A 16,890-nucleotide genomic window follows, 5' to 3' on the forward strand; every position below is an offset into this window, starting at 1 on the left:
GCGTTGTGGGAGCCACTTCCTGGCGGGCAGTCAGGCCAGAGACCCCTGGGCTGGACTCCTGGTCTGGGCATTCCAGCTCCCATTTTCTGCTCTCTTCCTCCCTTTTTCCCATCTCTCTCAATATTTTCCCATCGTCCCCACCACACCCCTGAGATGCCCACATTCACCTGAGTCCTGCTGGTCCCCAGACACGGGAGCTCCCAGCACCACCAGTACCACCAGTACGGCCCCAGCTGCCAGCACCCGCCCCATGGCCAGCGCCGGGCAAGTGTCACCAGCCCCAAAGCAGCCACGCTGTGCCGTGGAGGGGTCCCCATGGCCCTGCCCCACGCGGCACTGGGAGCACCAGTCCGGACCAGTGCGGAGCACGGGTGGGCGGCATCAGAACCCACGAAAATGTGTCCAGCACAAGCCATTTAGAACCCCCAAACTGGTGGAAAGCATCAGGATCCTCCCAAAAAAGGGGTCACCTCCGCCTCCTAAAATGACCGGGGAAATCTCCCAGAGCCATTTATACCCCCCACTGAAATTGGTGGAAAGCAGCAGGATCTACCCTAAAATGGGTTCCCCATGTCCTTCCCTGTGGGCCGCACTCCAAGTGCAAGAGCCAGGTGTGTCCCCCCTCCCAGTAACACATCCCTCAGGACTGGAGGGTGTTGTAATGTATGTGAACCCTGTTAGTGTGCCCCAGCCAAGCCATCTTTAGTGATTCTTATCAGAGCCACCAGGAATGCATCAAGGTTACCGAAATGTAAGCAGCGCTCAATTGGGAAAGAAGGAGCTGAGAAGCAGAATACCAAGGCAGCGAGAAATAGATAAGGAAGGACTGTGCCGCACTGGACTAGAACCAATCCTGTTTTCTGAAAAGTGCGTGCAGAACGCATGGACAAAATCGAGGGACCAATCAAGAAGTGCGTGATCGCGTGCACAGCAGTTGCAAAATGCGTAAGTAGAGTGCAATGTAAACAATAAAATGTCTTCTGTGGAATCATATTGGTTCGTTGTTCAGAAGTCCTGAGCTCCCGCATGCTGGTGACCTCGCGATGTGATAAACGCTGCGATAATGAAGCAGACCGGACCCTTTGGATTCTGAAGGGGGTCTGTGGAGTGAAAAGGCGGGAGGCCCCGGTCGGAGCCTGCCAGGGCTGGACCGTGGAGGGGGGAGTCAGAGAACAGCTCCGTTGGAGTTGGGGGAGCCGAAGAAATCTCCTGGGGAAAGAACTCCGGAAAACGTACGCTGCAGCGGGTGCACCTGAAGAGGTGAGAGGCCGGGGGCTGGAGGATGGGGAAGGGTCTGTCGAAAGAGGAGCGGGCCACGTTCAGGGTCCTCCAGCATATTCTCTTTGAGAGAAGCATGACCCGGAGGTCTTGAAAAGACTGTTAAGATGGGGTCGGGAGAGAGGATTTTTTGCCACCCATGGGAGCGTTCTCAGCACTCTTGAGTGGGAAAGGCTGGGAATCACTCTTTGGGACGCCATAAGCGATGGATTAAAAGAGACTAAGGGGCTTAGTACGCTATGGAAGTTAATAATAATGGCGCTGAGGCAAATAGAGGCAGAAAAAACAGCTGCGGTAGGGGCAGCAGCCCATCTAGAGCCAGGCAGTCCCGCTGCTGCCTTTCCGACGTAAGCACGAGAATTCTTTGGGGGAGTAGACCCAGTTATACCGTCCCTGCCTTCTGCACCCGCGGAGACGGAGTTACAGGCTCCGCAGCCCGCGCCAGAACCAGAGAAAATGGAAGTGGATGAGCTCCCCTCTCCGCAAGCACCAGAACTGCCTCGGAGGTGTCCCGTGGTGTCCCCCGAAGAGTTAACTTTAGCACTGGGGGGGCGTGTGTGTCCCCCGCTGCCCCCATCGCCGTCTGCCTCACCGCGGCTTAGCCAGAGCGGGGATTCCAATGCGAACGGCGGGTGTTCAAAGGCAGAGCGATTGAGCCGCTTGGAGAACACAAGCGGCAGGAGAAAGAAAGAGAAAACCAGAAACCGCCACTGGTGGCGGAGGGGAGAAAGAATCCTGAATCAGCTGCTGAATGTGTGTCGCGGTGCCGAGTTTTCGGCCGGCGTTGGCCGCGGGGATCGCGGGCCCGGCTCCCCGGGGGGGGTGGCCCCGGTGGGGGTCCGTCCGCCCTGTGACTCCTGCCGAGGAAACATTTTGGCGAACAGAGAAGGGGGGAAACCGCGGGAGCGAGAAGGGGATGCGGGGAAATTCCAACCGGGGCAAAAGCTGGAGCGGAGCCGGGGAATGCGAAGAACGACTGATCCCCCGGCTCAAAGGCCGGAGCGGAAAAAAGAAAGTCCTGCCCGCGGCTCCCCAAGCCGCCCTGCTTCCGACAATCCTGCTCGGCGGTGGCAGGGAATCATACGGGAAGCTTTGATTGAGGGTGAATTTATTGCACAAGCGTTCCCGGGAATTGCTGCCCCCGGTAATCCGAACCAACGCCAGTGGGCGGGGCTCAATTGGAAGCTCGTCCGAGAAGGACAAAAAGCTGGGATGCAGTATGGATTAACCAACCCGGACGTGCAAACTTTGTTGCACCATATCTTTACGAGTGGTTTAATGACTCCGTTTGACTGTAGAAAGCTGGCAGAAATCTTTTTGAAACCCACACAGAGACTGCTATGGCAAGCGGGTTGGGAAAGGCGTATAGATGGTGCCGCGATTGAAAATCTTGAGCTCTTGCAGGAGGGTGCCCCAAAACCTGCTCAGTGACGGGACCCCTTCAAACCTCTTCATCCCAACATGTGTCTGTCTCATTCAAGATCGCATTCCAGCCATCCTCCCTCTCCCAAATACAGCCTCGTTCTTAGGGGGGCAGAGCTGCTTCAGGAGGCATCGGTGAGTGCAGGGGATCCTTTATCCCCCTCATGCCGCTCCAAGCTGCCGAGGGCAAAGCCCTGGTTTCTAGGGCTGTGCCCGCTCCTCAAATCTGTCGGATTTAATACCCAAGTGTGGCCGGGACACGGCCCCGGGAGCTGCGCTAATGCCCGGCGGTGCCCGGGAGGGTCTGAGGGGAGGGGAGTTCATAAGGACTCCCCCCGCACACATCGCTGCGCACGAAAATCTTTTTTAGTGCATGCCGGCGATTTTTCGTGGTTTCTGGGCTCGGCGGGGCCGAGGCGGCGGCAGCGGGAGCCGCGGGGCCCGGCCCGTGGGGGCGGCCGGGGGTGAAAAGTGCGCGGCGACCCCAGCGCGGTGCCCGAGGGCTGAGCGGAGCTGGTCGGGAACAACCCCCGGAACCCCCCGGTGCCCGAGGGCTGAGCGGAGCTGCTCGGGAACACCCCGCTCGTCTCCGCCGCTCCAAGCCGCTTTCCCGGCTCCGGCTGCCGCCGCCGCCCGGCCCCGGCGCGGTCCCGCGGGGTCGCCGCTCGAGGCGCAGCTGGAGGGGCTCGATCCGGGCCGCGCCCCGCCCGTCCCTCGCTGCGGCTCCTTCAGTGACGCGGGGCGGCCGAGAGCCCTCGGGCCGGCTCCAGAAGACCCCAGAACTGCCCCCGGCTGCGGCTCTTTCGGTGACGCGGGGCGGCCGAGAGACCCCGGTGCTGCCCCGACGGTCCCTCGGTGCGGCTCTTTCAGTCACGGGCAGCGGCCACTCCCGGTGCGGGGTTTTGGTTATTTTTTTATTCTATTCTCTAGAGCTTAGTCCATTCCCACCTCCCATCCCAAGCCCCTCCAGTGCGGCTTTTTCACCACCGTCACCTCTCGCCGCTCTCTCGGTGCAGCTCTTCAGTGACTCGGGGCTGCGGAGATCCCCTGGTGAGGCTCTTTTCCTGTATTTTATTTCATTCTCTCTATTTTTTTGTTTTTCTATTCACACCTCTCTCCCTCCTCGGCGCTGCCCTTCTGGCCACACCCGACAACGCCCGTCCCGCCGTGCGGCTCTTCAGTGACACCGGGCGCCGCGGACATCCCGGTGCAGTTTTTTATTCTATTTTACTCCATTCTCTGGATTTTATTCTACTCACTCTCCGCCCGTCCCTCGGTGCAGCTCCTTCAGACGCGGGCGGGGGAGACGCCTCTCGGTGCGGCTCTTTGATTGTATTTTATTCTCTTCTCTGTATTTCCTTTCGTTCCCAGCTCGCCCGTCCCGCGGAGCGGCTCCTTCAGGGACCCGGGGCGGCACAAACCCCTCGGGGCGGCTCCAGCAGAGCCCCGCCCGCCGCCGCTCCCCGAGGCCTCCCCGCTGCTCCCCGGCCATCGGACACCGCAGGCCGACCCGGCCCCTTCTTCCCCTTCTTCCTCTTCTTCCTCTTCCTCCTCCTCCTGCCGGGATTCAGCCCCCGCCGCCGCCCGGCTCCTTCTGCCGCTCCTGCCCGGCACGAAGCGGCGGTGCCGCTGACGGGGCCAGAGCGCGGCTGCCCCGCGACTGCCCCGCGCCTCAGGGCCGGGCCGGGGAGTGACCGCACGGCTGGGGAGGGACCCCCGCTGGACACGGCAAGGATTCCTGTCCCTCAGGGGGAAGCACGAACTCACCGAAACTCCCATCCCTTCTCCGTGCGCCGCTGGCCACAGGAGGGAGGGAAACGGGGATTGCGCTGGAGTTTTACATTCAATCCTTACAAAGCAGAGTCCCAGACGGAGCTCCGCTTTCAGCTTCCAACGAGGGAATCCAACGGGAGCGCTGGCGCTTCTGTAACCTCAAGCTGTTCCTTGATACTCGACACTTTAGTCCTGGCCATAGGAAGCCCTTCAGCAGCAATGTCTCTCCCAGCCACTGGTTTCTGGCTCACACCCAGCTCGGAGCTTGGACAAGAAACCCAAAGTCCCAGGAGAAGCAGCTCTGCTGTTACTTTCTTTTTTCAGAGTTCTCTTTTATTATATTTTACCTATAATCTATATTTTACTGGGTTTTTTTCTTTTTCTAAAATCTCGTGTTTATTCTCTCTTTGCCCCCTCCAGCCCTTGTCCCCCTCCCGGAGGTTTGTGGGGCGGTGCTGTCCCTCAGCCCTTCCTGCCCCGGCACCCGCGGCCGCTCCGGTGTCCTCAGGCCCCGGCTCGAAGCGAAACCACAAAACCCTCTGGAAAGAAAGCCGGTCTGGGCGAAAACCCTGCAGGGGAGATTGAATGCCACGGACAGCGATTGCTGAGATTTGGAGATTCCAAACGCTCCAAGGGGCCGGAGGGAACCGCGCTGCGGCCTCGGGGCCTCCCTGGGGCACCGCGGGGACCCCCGAGCAGAGCGACTCTTCCCACCCCCCAAAATCCGCAGCTTTGGGTCAGCTGAAGAAAAGAGCTGGAAAAAGGGGCTGGAAAGGGGCTGGAGCCCGAGGGAACCCCTCAGCCACGGCCTGGAGCAGCCGCAGGAAAATGCCCCGGAAACCAAGGAAATTGATGGAAGTAATGAGGAATTTTTGAACTCTTTCTGCTGCTGTTTCCAGAAGGTCCCGGCCGGGTCCTGCCGGGAGGAGCCGGGGGCGGGGAGGGGCCTCAGGGCTTAATTGGGGAGAAAAGTTGAATTGGGGCAAGGAAACTTTAATGGTGGGGAGAAGATGTGAACGGAGGGGATTTGAATGGGAGGGGATGATTTGAATTGGGCAGAGAAAATGAAGTGGGGGAGGAGCCCCCCAGCCCTCGGCTGTGCCCCGAAGGTGCTGCCAGCGGTTCCCCTGCTCCCACCCCCCGGGCTGGGGGCGCGGAGCTGCCGCTGCTTCCCAGGAATGCCACGGGATAAAAACTCCACTCAAGCTTTTATGTTCCCAGTCATTCCCAGTAAGATCCCAGTTGCCCCCAACATGGTCCCAGTTGTTTCCAGTCGTGCCCTGTATGGTTCCTTTCACTCTCAGTCCCTCCCAGTAGAGTAAGGTAGGGCCCCAGTCACTTCCAGTATGAACCCAGCCACTCCCCGTCGGTCCCTCTATGATGCCTTTTGTCCCATCATGGTCCCAGTTGCTCTAAGCATGATCCCAGTATGAGTCCAGTCACCCCCAGTATGATTCCCATTAACTTCCCAGTAGGAGTCTGGTTTGATTCCTGTCAGCCCCAGTATGATCCCAGTCACTCCCAGATACTCCCAGAACTATGCCAGTCCCTCCAACATGACCCTGTCACTCCAAGTATGATCCCAGTATGACCCCAGTATGGGCCAGCCGCTCCCAGGATGATCCCAGTTGCCCCCTGCATTTTTCCAATTGCGCCCTTTCACCACCACTGTGGTTCCAGTCACTCCCAGTACAATCCCAGTCATTCCCAGTATGATGCAAATCACTCCCAGTATAACCCAGCAGCACCCATTGGCCCTCAGCATGTTCCCAGTAGCCCTCAGTGTGGTCCCAATATATCCCAGTATAATCCCTGGTGCTCCAAATCTGGTCCTGCCCAGTCCTGATCCTGGTCCCAGTGTATCCTCCTGTCCCATTCTGTCCCAGTCCATTCCAGTCCCTTCCCGGCAGCCACCGCCGTTTCCCAGATCCTTCTGCCCCCCACCCCCCAAAGCTGCCCCCCCGCCCCCCAAGATGCTGACGGGGATCGGGGACTTCGTGTTGGGCTTCATCTTCCTGGCGCTGGGGCTCGGCTTCTACCTGTGCAAGCAGGTGATGGGAGGGGCCTGGGGGTCGTGTCCCCCCTCCCCCGGAGCTCTGTGCTCCCCCAGGACCCCCCAGCCCGGTGTCACCCCCTTTGCTCTGCCCACAGAGCTCCTGAGCCGCCGGCGGCCGCAGCCCCTCCCCGTGGCCTCGGGCCCGGCCGGGACCCCCCGCTCCGTCCCCGCGCTGATTTTGGGGGGATCGTGTGTCCCCCCCAGCCCCGCTGTCACTCTGCCCCCGCCGGGCTGCTCCCAGTGTTCCCAGGAAGGCTTCCCAGTTCTCCCCGGTCCCGTTTATTGGGGAACAGTGGGAAGGGACTTTGGGGGATCCCGCGCGGGGGCCGAGAGTGGAGGGGGCAGAACCGGCCCCAGGATGGATCGGGAATGGGGACCCCCGTGTGTCACTCCTGTGTCGCCCCCCCCCGGGGGGCCCTTGGGAGGCACCTCAACCCCAAATCGGCACCCAGCGAACCCCAAAGGCGCAGAGACCCCCGCCTAAGCCGCCCCACAGCCCCCAAGGACCAACCAAAATTGCCCGCGAGTATCAGATAATCAGAGAAGGCGCTGAACAACCTTCAGCCAATCAGAGCGCGTGGCGCTGGTGACTCACCAGTTGCCAGGCAGACCCGCAGCGCCCAGCGCTCCCCACCCGGACCCCACCTGCGCCCCCCCCCTCGCCCCCAGCGCCCCCCGCCAGGGGAATTTGGGGAGGGGGCGCGTGGGGGGCTCCCAAGCCGGGCCCACAGCCCAGCCCTGCCCCAGCCCGACCTGCCCCGGCTCCATCCCGGCTCCTCCCGCGGGATGCGACCGCGCTGGGAAAACGGGGGGCCAAGGGTGGGCGCTGGGCCCGGGGGGAGCAGGAGAAGGGGTGGGGGAGGAGGAGAAGGAGGCATCTTTTAATGATATTTTATTGAGTCTCATTTTTTAGAGACCAGGATCAATACTCCCCGGGCGTCAGGGCGAGTCCCTCAGGGCTGTGGGGCCCTGCTGCCGGCTCACCCCGTGCCAGCCCAGCGCCAGCGCTCAGCGGGGCTTTGGCTTCCCGTGCCCTTTCCCGTGTCCCCAGCCCAGCGTCACCACCCCCGTGTCCCCAGATCGTGCCCCACCCCTCCTCTCCTCCCCCTTTGTCGAGACACGGAGGATGAGAATTTCCCCACCATCCACCCCAGAGGTTCCCCCGAGGCCATTTCCTCTCGTCCTTTCCCTTGGGAGCAGAGCCCCAGCCCTCCTGGCTGCCCCCTCCTGTCAGGGACTTGGAGAGAGCCAGCTCCCCCCTGAGCCTCCTTTCCTCCAGGCTCAGCCCCCTCACATCCCTCAGCTGCCCCTCAGAAGTCCTCCAGATCCTTCCCCAGCTCCATTCCCATCTCTGGACGTGCTCCAGCCCCTCCATGTCTTTCTTGAAGTTTGAAGGCCAATCGCTGCCCTGTCGCTGCAGGTGCCAAAACCCCAGGGAGACTCCTTGGAAATGGGGGTAGAGAGGAGCCCTTCAAAGGGAAACGGGTGCAAAAATGCTCCCAATGGCCGAGCGGGTTTGCTGTGGCTGCGGGAGGAAGAGATGCTCCGGGACTCCGCCTCGGCCCCGGAGCGGAGCGGCCCGTGCTGCCCCGGGGCGCGCGGGGGGGAACGGACACACGGGCACCGGACACACGGACACGCGGACAAACGCTCCCAGCGCTTCAGCGGCAGCAGCAGCAGCAGCGGCAGCAGCGGCAGCAGCGGCAGCAGCAGCACAAGAGCAGCAGAAGAGCAGCGAGTCCACGAACCCTCTGCGTCCCTTCTCCTGCTCCTCCTCTCCCTCTCCCAGTGTCTCGCACCCTCTCCCGCTCTCCCTTTCGTTCCCCAACCCCGCCTCCCGCGGCCTCCCTCTCCCCACGCCCGGCCGGGCCATGCCCCCGGCCCGCCCCCGGCCCCGGGCGGGGCTGCCCCCTCCCCGCCCCCGGGCGTCCCGCCGCGGTCCCGCCTCCGCCCGGCTCTCGCCGTCCCGCCTGTGGCGCTGCTGGGCGGGCATCAGCGCCTGGCTCCTGGGCACCATCGCCAGCCCCTGGCTCCGGCTGGCCCGACCCCGACCCCCACCCCGACCTCGACCCCGGCCCCGGCCTCGGCTCCTCCCGGGGCCCGCCGGGGACACAGGCGGCGCGGCCGCTCCCGCCGCCTCCGCAGCGTCTTCCCCGCTCCGAGCTCCGCCGCTCTTGAGCGCGGCCGCCGGCCCCGAGCCGCCGGTGTCCGCTTCAAAAGAGCCAACATGTGGGGATGGCCGGCCCGGGGCGGTTGAGCGGCGCTCGGGGACCGTTCCTGGCCCCGGGCCGAGCGCTGACGGCCGCGTCTCGCCGGCACGGAAGGCGCAGCAGGGCCTGAAGGAGCGCTACCGGCTGGGTTCGCTGCTGGGGCGCGGCGGCTTCGGCAGCGTCTTGGCGGCGACGCGGCTCTCGGACGGCGCCCCGGTGAGTGGCGGGGCCGGCGGCGGGCGCAGGAGGCGGGGGGCAAAGGAGGAGGAGAAGGAGCACGGGGCTCGGCACGGCGGGCGGCGAGCTCAGCCCGCTGCTCCCCTTGCCTTGCAGGTGGCCATCAAACGGGTGCCACGGAACCGCATCCACCATTGGGGCCGGCTGGTGAGTGAGCGAGGGGCAGCGGGAGAAGCCGGGGCGCCACGGGCGGGGATGAGCCGAGGCCCGGCAGGGTGGAAGCCGCCAGGACGCCTCGAGGGAGAGCGGCCGTGGGGCCAGCGGAGCGCGCAGAGCGTCCCCGGCTGGCTGAGGGCTTGCCGAGCCCCGGCACGGCATCGGCCCCGCTGACGGCATCGTGCTCCTCCCACAGCCCGACGGCACCCGAGCACCACTGGAGATCGTGCTGCTGCACAAGGTGTCCGCTGGCTTCCCCGGCATCGTCCAGCTCCACGAGTGGCTGGAGCTCCCCAGCAACGTGGTGATGGTGCTGGAGCGCCCGGAGCGGTCTCAGGACCTCCTTCACTTCATTCGGGCACGGCGCTTCCTGTGCGAGGAGGTGGCGCGGCACCTGTTCCGCCAGGTGCTGGAGGCCGTGCGGCACTGCACCAGCTGCGGGGTCCTGCACCGGGACATCAAACCGGAGAACATCCTGCTTGACCTGGCCACCGGGCAGGCCAAACTCATCGACTTTGGCTGTGGCACCTACCTGCAAGCCGCAGCCTACACCAGCTTTGCAGGTGAGCCCACGCATGGGGAGGCTCCTGGTAGAGGCATCTCACAGCCCAACATCTCACAGCCCAACATCTCACAGCCCAAGCCGGCTGTGGCAGGGGGGGATTCTCCCTTTTGCTGCCAGTCATGGCAGCCGGAGTCTTCAGCCTTGCTGCTTTTGAGCGGCGCTGGCTGAGGGGCCATCTTCCAGCCCTGCTGGCAGCCTTTGCCAGCCACTCTGCCCAGGACTGGCGCTGGGGCTGGGGCAGCCAGCGCCACAGAAACACCCGTGGCTGGGGGTAGCAGAGAGGGGGGGCCAGAACCTGTGCTCCAGCCCGTTTGGTGTGCAGGCGAGACAGGGCTCGGGCTGCTCTGCTGCCCGTGCTTGCCTTGCCTTCAGAATGGATTCTGGGGCAGTGCAGGCAGGGAGGATGAAAGCGTGGTTTTTCCCCAGCACCAAGTGGGTTTTTCCTTTGCATGGAATGCTCGGGCCTTGCCAGGGCTTCTGCTGCCCTCTTGCGACACCAGCGGCTTCTTTTCCAACCCCCAGTTTGTACACAAGTCCCCGGTGCTGGCGAGAGGGCAGCGGGTCACGCCGCGTGCCGCTGCTGCGGCCCCTGCAGGCCCAGGGATGCTGGGGCGAGGCTCTGGGAGCAGGCAGCGTCCCCCTGAAGAACTCCATCTCTATTCCATAGGAACACCGTCCTACAGGCCCCCAGAATGGATCCAGTTCGGCTGGTACTACGGCAAGGCAGCGACCGTCTGGTCCCTGGGCATCGTGCTGCACCAGATGGTCTGCGGGGAGCATCCTTTCAGGAGGGGCTGGAACAGCACCTGGGGCTGGCTCTCGCTCCCACGACGGCTCTCTCCAGGTGGATCCTCGTCTCTGCAGCACGGGGGGAATAGCAGTGCTGGGAGACAGCAGCGGGCTCAGGAGCATCCCACACTGGCAGCTGCTGAGGAGGTGGCAATGTCCTGCTCTCCTCCAAAAGAAAGAATTGATGGCAAAGTTTAGGCACAGCCCTGAGCACACGCAGCACGGCCTGGCCATGGCAAGAGTGGAGCAAAGTGGACAGGAGCCTTCTGCAACTGACTGGCGCTTTCTGCTTTCTCTCTGCAGAGTGCCAGGATCTCATCCAACGGTGTTTATCCGTGCTCTCCTCGGAAAGGCCCTCATTAGAAGACCTGTCCTGTGATCCTTGGATGCAGGACATTCACGTGCCGTAGGAGAAGGGAGAGAGCCACACGCACGCTTTGACCCAGGGAGCCGGTAAGTTCCAGCTGCACACGTGCCTTGGCAAGAAGCAGCAAAGAAAGGCAGAGTTTTTGTCCTGCCTGAATCGCTGCGCAGGGCTCCTCAGCTGGGCACGCGCAGCCCTGCTGCTGGAGCTGAGCTGCTCTTCCCAGCACTGGTGGCCCCCATGCCAGCTGCTTTTGCTTGTCCTGCTTCAGCAACAGCCGGGGCCCTGGGCAGAGCACTGACAGCCTGCTCCAGCCCCAGGGAAGAAGGAGCCCCTGGAGAAGCTGTGCCAGGTGCGGCTGCTGCTGCTGGAGACATGGAGGGTGACATCAAGGATGACAAGCTCTTCCTCCACCTGGCAAGCTGAAGATGATGGACTTCAATTGTGGCACCTTCTCCAAAGCCAGGCTCCACGGCGAATTTGCAGATGAGTCCACACGCAGGGGGATGCTCCCAGATTTGGGCATTGCACAGCCTGGCCGGGAAGCAAAGGTTCCCCCCTTTGCTGGGGCGGATGCAACCAGTTCTTCAGTCGGCTGCCAAGCTGCTTTTTGGCAGGGCTGGGGGGATGGGCTGGGCTGGTTTTGAACTGGGAGTCTGCTCCTGGCCCTGCCAACAGCCCCCAGCACCCACCGTGCCCCGTGCTGGGGCTGGGGCAGCCAGCCTGACACAAACAAAGCCCCATGGTGGGAGCAGAGGTTGGACACCAGAAGCTGTGCATGGGCTGCTTTGCTCTGCAGGCAAGGAAGGGCTTGGGCTGCTCCACTGCCCTTGTTTGCTTTGGGCTCAGCATGACTTTTGGGGGCAGTGCAGGGGGAAGGGAGAAAGCGTGGGCTGCCCTAGCCCGTGGGTGGGTTTTTCCCTCGCATGGCGGGCTTGGGCCTTCCTCAAGGCCCCAGCAGAGAGAAGATTTTTTACCTTTTTCCTTGTTTCCCCTTTTTGTCTGTAATCTCTTTTCATTGATTTATGGTTTGTCTTTCCAAAGGAAGCGTTCTAGGTGCTGTCTGGTCCGGATGGCGAAGTGCTTGGGAGCAGCTGCGGCGTGGGTGGGACGTGCCCTTGGAGAAGACTGAGGACAGCGTTTGGGAGCAGCTTTTCTTCTGGCGGCGGGAGGCGTGAGGTGGGTGCCCGTCCTCTTGGCACGGCTGGGATAAGGGCTTTTGGGAGACGGCAGCGAGCGCAGCAGCATCCCGCTCTGGGCAGCTGCTGAGGAGGTGGCTGTGCCACGGCCGGCTGCAGGCTGGGCACGTGTCCTGCCCTCCTGCTCTCCTGCCAGAGGCAGCAATGCTGGGCAGCTTTGGGCAGCGCTCTGAGCACGGCCAGCACGGCCTGGGCACCGCGGGCGGCTGGGACAAGGGGGACGGGAGCCTTCAGCTGACGGGCGCTTTCTGCTTTCTCTCCTTGCAGCCCGGCTCTGTGGATGCTGAGGCTGCTCTGGGCTCCGCCAGGGCTCTGCTGCGGCTCAGCCCCGGGGCCACGAGAAGCCAAAGAAGAAACGCTGTGACCTGCAGCAGAGACGTGCTTGAGCAGCTCGGCAGTGCAGCTCAAGTTTGCAGAGCGTGCACCTGCAGGGGAAAATATGACACCCCCCCAATAACAAACTTGTTCAGTAACTTCTGAAATGAAATCAGTCTGGGAAGACCCCCAATGACATTTTTCAGCTTGCTCAAGCTGAAGCTCAGCCCTTCTCTGAACAGTTCTCTCCCCCACCTGCCTTTTGCTCCACAAGTGCTCCCTCTTTCCCCCAGTGAGTTCCCAGCTCACCGCAGTCCCCATTGCGCTGTAGCCTTCCTTGATGCCCCTGGCCACGAGGAAGAGTGAGCCCCAGGTTCACTCTTTGTGTTCATTGCTGGCTGAAGAACAGCAATGTCTCAGAGGTCTGGTGAGATTTGGGTGTCATTCCGAGCTGCTCTCCAGGCCTCAGCTCTGCTCACTGCTGGGTTCCCACTCCCTTTTCCTCGTTATTCACAGAGCAGGATGGGCTCTGTGAATGCCCTTGACTCTCGCCACTCTTCCCAGCCCAGCCACCCAGCCCAGTCAGGCTTAAGATGGAGCTTCTCTGTCTCCTCTGGCACCCCAGTGCAGTCCCCTCTGTGGGGAGCAGCAGTCCCAGAGCACAGCACACAGCAGTGCAGGCCGCACCTGGAGCAGCTCCCTGCAGCCATGGCCTGGCTCTTTGTGGCAACCAAATGCTCCCTGTGTGCAGCTGTCCCTGGAGGATGGTCCCAGGGCAGAGCCCAGCCGGGCTCCCACTGCATCCCCTGGAGCCTGGGGCAGACAGCGCTCGCAGAGCTGAGGTTCATGGTGAGCACCCAGAGCTGTGGCTCGCAGTCGGTGTTTGCAAGCGTTGTGATCTCATCTCCTGTGACCTGTGGGGAAAAGGAGCTGTGCAGCCAGGCCAGCGCTGCCCCTCTGGGCAGGGACGAGGCTGAAGGCCTTTCCTGTCGCCGAGGAGGCGGCATTAAGCCTTAGCGGGGCCTGGCAGCTGTGGAGCCGGATCTCGCCCGCTGTCCGGGACTCGCTGCCCACCAACCGCCCCCACCCGCCGCGCTCCGTTCTGCAGGGACAGAAGGCTCTGGCTGTGCGAGGGTTTCCATCACGTCTGTGTACCCGTGGCTCTGCAACGCACACGGAGAGGGAAAGTGTCAGTCACGGTGCTGGCACACTCCTTCCTTTCCACACAGGACACGTCCCTGCGCACCCCGGCTGCGGATCTATTCAAAGGAGAGGCGTGGATAGAGATTTCCCACAGAGCTCTGACTCTGGCGGAACTCACCTTGGCAGCCAGCAGCCAGGGGATTTGTTTCCCAGCTCTGTGTCAGTCGGTGCCCAAGAGCTGCAGGGAGCAGCATTTAGAAGCAGTTCCCAGATTTCTAGGCAGGCAGTGGAGCTGACAAGCATCCGCGTAACTCGCCGTGTTCATCGGGAGGGGCTGCTGCTTCTTTGGGAATACGGCACAACGGAGACACGAGACTTGGAAAAATCCCAGCTCTCTGTGGATTTGTGCAGGAGGGGGAGCAGCAGAAACACTTGGTGTCTGCTTGTGGGGACACAAGGTGCAAGGAGCGGGGCTGGCAGAGGGTGACCTGGGCTGCTGGCAGCTCAAGTCCCGTGTGTTGCGTCTGCCTGAGGGAAAGTTCACGGGCCTTCCAGGGCTGTGCTTTGCATTGGTAGCTGGACGGGTGCTGAGAACAGAGCGGTGTTCTGGCTACTGCCCAGCAGCGCTGTCCCTCTGCCATTCCTTCCCCCAGCAGAGGGGATGGGAGTGGGCAGGATCCTGGCAGGGGCACAGCCAGGCCAGCGGACCAAAATCAGCCAAGGGGATGTTCCAACCATATGACTCCAGCTCAGATGTATAAAGCAAAGGGAGAGAGGAGGAAGGGCAGGGGGAGCTTTTGTGATTCCTCAACGTTTCCCTCCCGGAGAGACCATTCCGTGTGCTAAAGCCCAGCTTGCTGGGAAGTGTCCGAACATCGCTGCTAATGGCAAATAGAGCTTGGCTTTTTTCCTTAGCCTGCGCACATGCAGAGTCTTCTTTCTTTCTCTTTTTCTCTTTTTCTCTTTTCTTTTTTCTCTTTTCTTTTTTCTCTTTTCTTTTCTTTTCTTTTCTTTTCTTTTCTTTTCTTTTCTTTTCTTTTCTTTTTTCTTTTCTTTTCTTTTTTCTTTTCTTTTCTTTTCCTTTCCTTTCCTTTTCTTTTCTTTCCTTTTCTTTTCTTTCCTTTTCTTTCTCTGTAATAAAACTGCCTGATCTCACCCTGCTGGTTGTTCTCCATCTTATTCTCTGCCCTGGGCCATTGGGAAAGGGACTGATAGAGCCACTTAGTGGGCACCTGGCACCCAGCCGAGGTCAGCCTGCTCCCTCCTGTTTCATGTCAGCAGAGAGTGGCACAGGACAGAGCTGTACGGCTGAAAAACAGGACTCACTTCACACACTCAGCCCTTTGCCTGCACTGGACCCAGCGCAGAACGGAGCAGCCGGGTCTTGCTGACGAAGCACTGATGTCAAGACTCCAATGGCAGAACACCTTCTTTTTCTAATTGAATCTCTCCAGCAGAACAGCAGTCGCCCACAAACACCCCTGATTCCTCAGAGCCTGCCTGGGCTGCCCTGCACCAAACTTCAGAGGAAGAAATGATCGCGTTTCCGCACCCTTTCACTCACCGTGATGCGCCATCGGGATGCTGCTGTTGCCTTTGCCCTGTGAGTTGGAGATCACGGCTGCTGTTGTGCCCTTCTGGCTGCCGCCTGAAGTTCTTCAGCCAAACTGCAATTGCCTCTTTCAGTCAGGGCTACCCACCGTGCTTTCATGGCACTGAAGTCAGTCTTTTTGTCACAGGCGTAAGGATCAGCACACACTGGAATGCCCACCAGCCCCCGAGCACGAAGGCGAGGAGAATGAAAGCCATACAGGCCCCATTGCCAGCGCTCAAACACAGTCCTGTTGCTGCTGCTCTTGAAATAGAACCAGCTGAGAGAGGCCAGCACAGCAATTGCCTCTGGAGCGTGGAATGAAATTAAAAAATCCAGCAGGACAAAGAGAAACCAGAACTTCTCGACTCGCTTCCTTGCTTCTTCCCAGCAGCAGGAGACGTGCACGTCCAGAGGCATTTTCCGCTGCTGCTGAGCACAGCGAGAGCACAGCCTGCTGCCCGGTGCCAGCGGGAGCCTGAGCCCAGCCCGGGGAGCTCCCGCAGCGTCGGCAGCTCAGCGGACGCGGTGCCAGGGCCGCAGCCCCGGGGACACGGCCGCCGATTGCGGGGCAGCGGCGCAGGTGGAATGTCCTGCGGCCCAGACTTCCTGCTGCTGCCACACAGCGCCCATCCTTCCCCCCTCCTCCTCTCCCGGCACGGCACAAATTCCACCTGGCGGGAGGCTTCCCCAGAGGGTGCTCGGGCGCCCCGCTCCCCTTTCCACCCGAGTGTTGCTGCGGAGGAATCTTTCACGCAGTTCTGGGAGCCCGGGCTTCTCACATCGTGCTGAAGCTGGGATGCAAATGGCTTTGTGAAGAAAGTCAAAAGCCAAGGGAAAGGATTAGTAATTATTAGAGAAAATTACCCTTCTTCCAGGCAAGGCCGACCAAGTCATTTCCTGCATTTCTCCTTTGGTTACAACTGGCCCTCTCCCACCAGCTCTGTTATGTTTCCAATCTAAGTCTATCTGTAACGCTTCTATCTTTGCAGCCTGATCTACCTGCTTGTTGTTGCGATGTTCCTCATTAGCCCTACTCTTGGGGACATGAGCATCTACATGGGGGACTTTCACAACCAGCTTTCTTACTCAGGCAGCGATGTCTTTCCACTCCTCAGCAGCCCAGATTGGTTTTCCCCTACGCTGCCAATTCGCTTTTTCCCACTTTTCCAGCCATCCCCACAGAGCATTGGCTACCATCCATGAATCAGTGCAGAGGTAGAGCTTTGGCCACTTCTCTCTTTCAGCAATGACCAGGGCTAGTTGAACAGCTTTGAGTTCAGCAAGATGGCTTGATCCACCTTCTCCTTCAGTAGCTTCTGCAACCCGTCATGTGGGACTCCATACAGCTGTTGTCCACTTTCGTTTCATCCCTACGATTCAACAAGAGCCGTCGGTGAAAAGAGCGCAGCGTGTGTCTTCTGATGGCAGCTGGCTGTACGGTGGAGCTTTTTCAGCACGTGTCACTTGTTCCTCTTCATCAGCGAGACCAAAGTTTTCACCTTCAGGCCAATTTGTGATTATTTCCAAAATCCCAGGGCGATTCAGTTTTCCGATACAGCCGCGCTGTGTGATGAGAACAATCCATTTGCTCCATGTGGCATTGGTGGCATGGTGGGTAGAGGGAACCTTTGCTTTGAACATCCACCCCAGCACCGGTAGTCGGGGTGCCAGGAGGAGTTGTGCTTCAGTGCCGATTACCTCTGAGGCAGCTTGGATTCCTTCATAGGCGGCCAAGATTTCCTTCTCTGTTGGGGTGTAGTTGGCTTCAGACCCTCTGTAGCTTCAACTC

At 61.0% G+C, this 16,890-nt stretch overlaps 1 protein-coding gene across 1 annotated transcript; it reads left to right on the forward strand.

Annotated features, from left to right (window-relative positions):
- Positions 1-882: 882 nt before the first annotated feature.
- Positions 883-10,865, forward strand: LOC125318740 (serine/threonine-protein kinase pim-2-like). The gene is made up of 8 exons (XM_048289674.1): positions 883-945; positions 6,360-6,524; positions 6,982-7,115; positions 8,526-8,955; positions 9,073-9,123; positions 9,329-9,695; positions 10,365-10,641; positions 10,790-10,865. The coding sequence occupies exons 1-8, from the start codon at positions 883-885 to the stop codon at positions 10,863-10,865; spliced, it is 1,563 nt and encodes a 520-aa protein (XP_048145631.1).
- The last annotated feature ends 6,025 nt before the right edge of the window (positions 10,866-16,890 follow it).

This window comes from Corvus hawaiiensis, chromosome 31 (assembly GCF_020740725.1).
Source record: "Corvus hawaiiensis isolate bCorHaw1 chromosome 31, bCorHaw1.pri.cur, whole genome shotgun sequence".
In the NCBI taxonomy this organism is placed as follows: domain Eukaryota; kingdom Metazoa; phylum Chordata; class Aves; order Passeriformes; family Corvidae; genus Corvus; species Corvus hawaiiensis.

What these genes read in the sequence shown, in the direction of transcription:
- LOC125318740 (XM_048289674.1), top strand. Translation starts at nt 883, where the DNA reads ATGGACAAAATCGAGGGACCAATCAAGAAGTGCGTGATCGCGTGCACA. An exon ending in GCTTCTACCTGTGCAAGCAG is followed by an intron (nt 6,525 to 6,981) that starts GTGATGGGAGGG and finishes ATCGGCACCCAG; the next exon opens with CGAACCCCAAAGGCGCAGAG. An exon ending in GGCTCTCGGACGGCGCCCCG is followed by an intron (nt 8,956 to 9,072) that starts GTGAGTGGCGGG and finishes CTTGCCTTGCAG; the next exon opens with GTGGCCATCAAACGGGTGCC.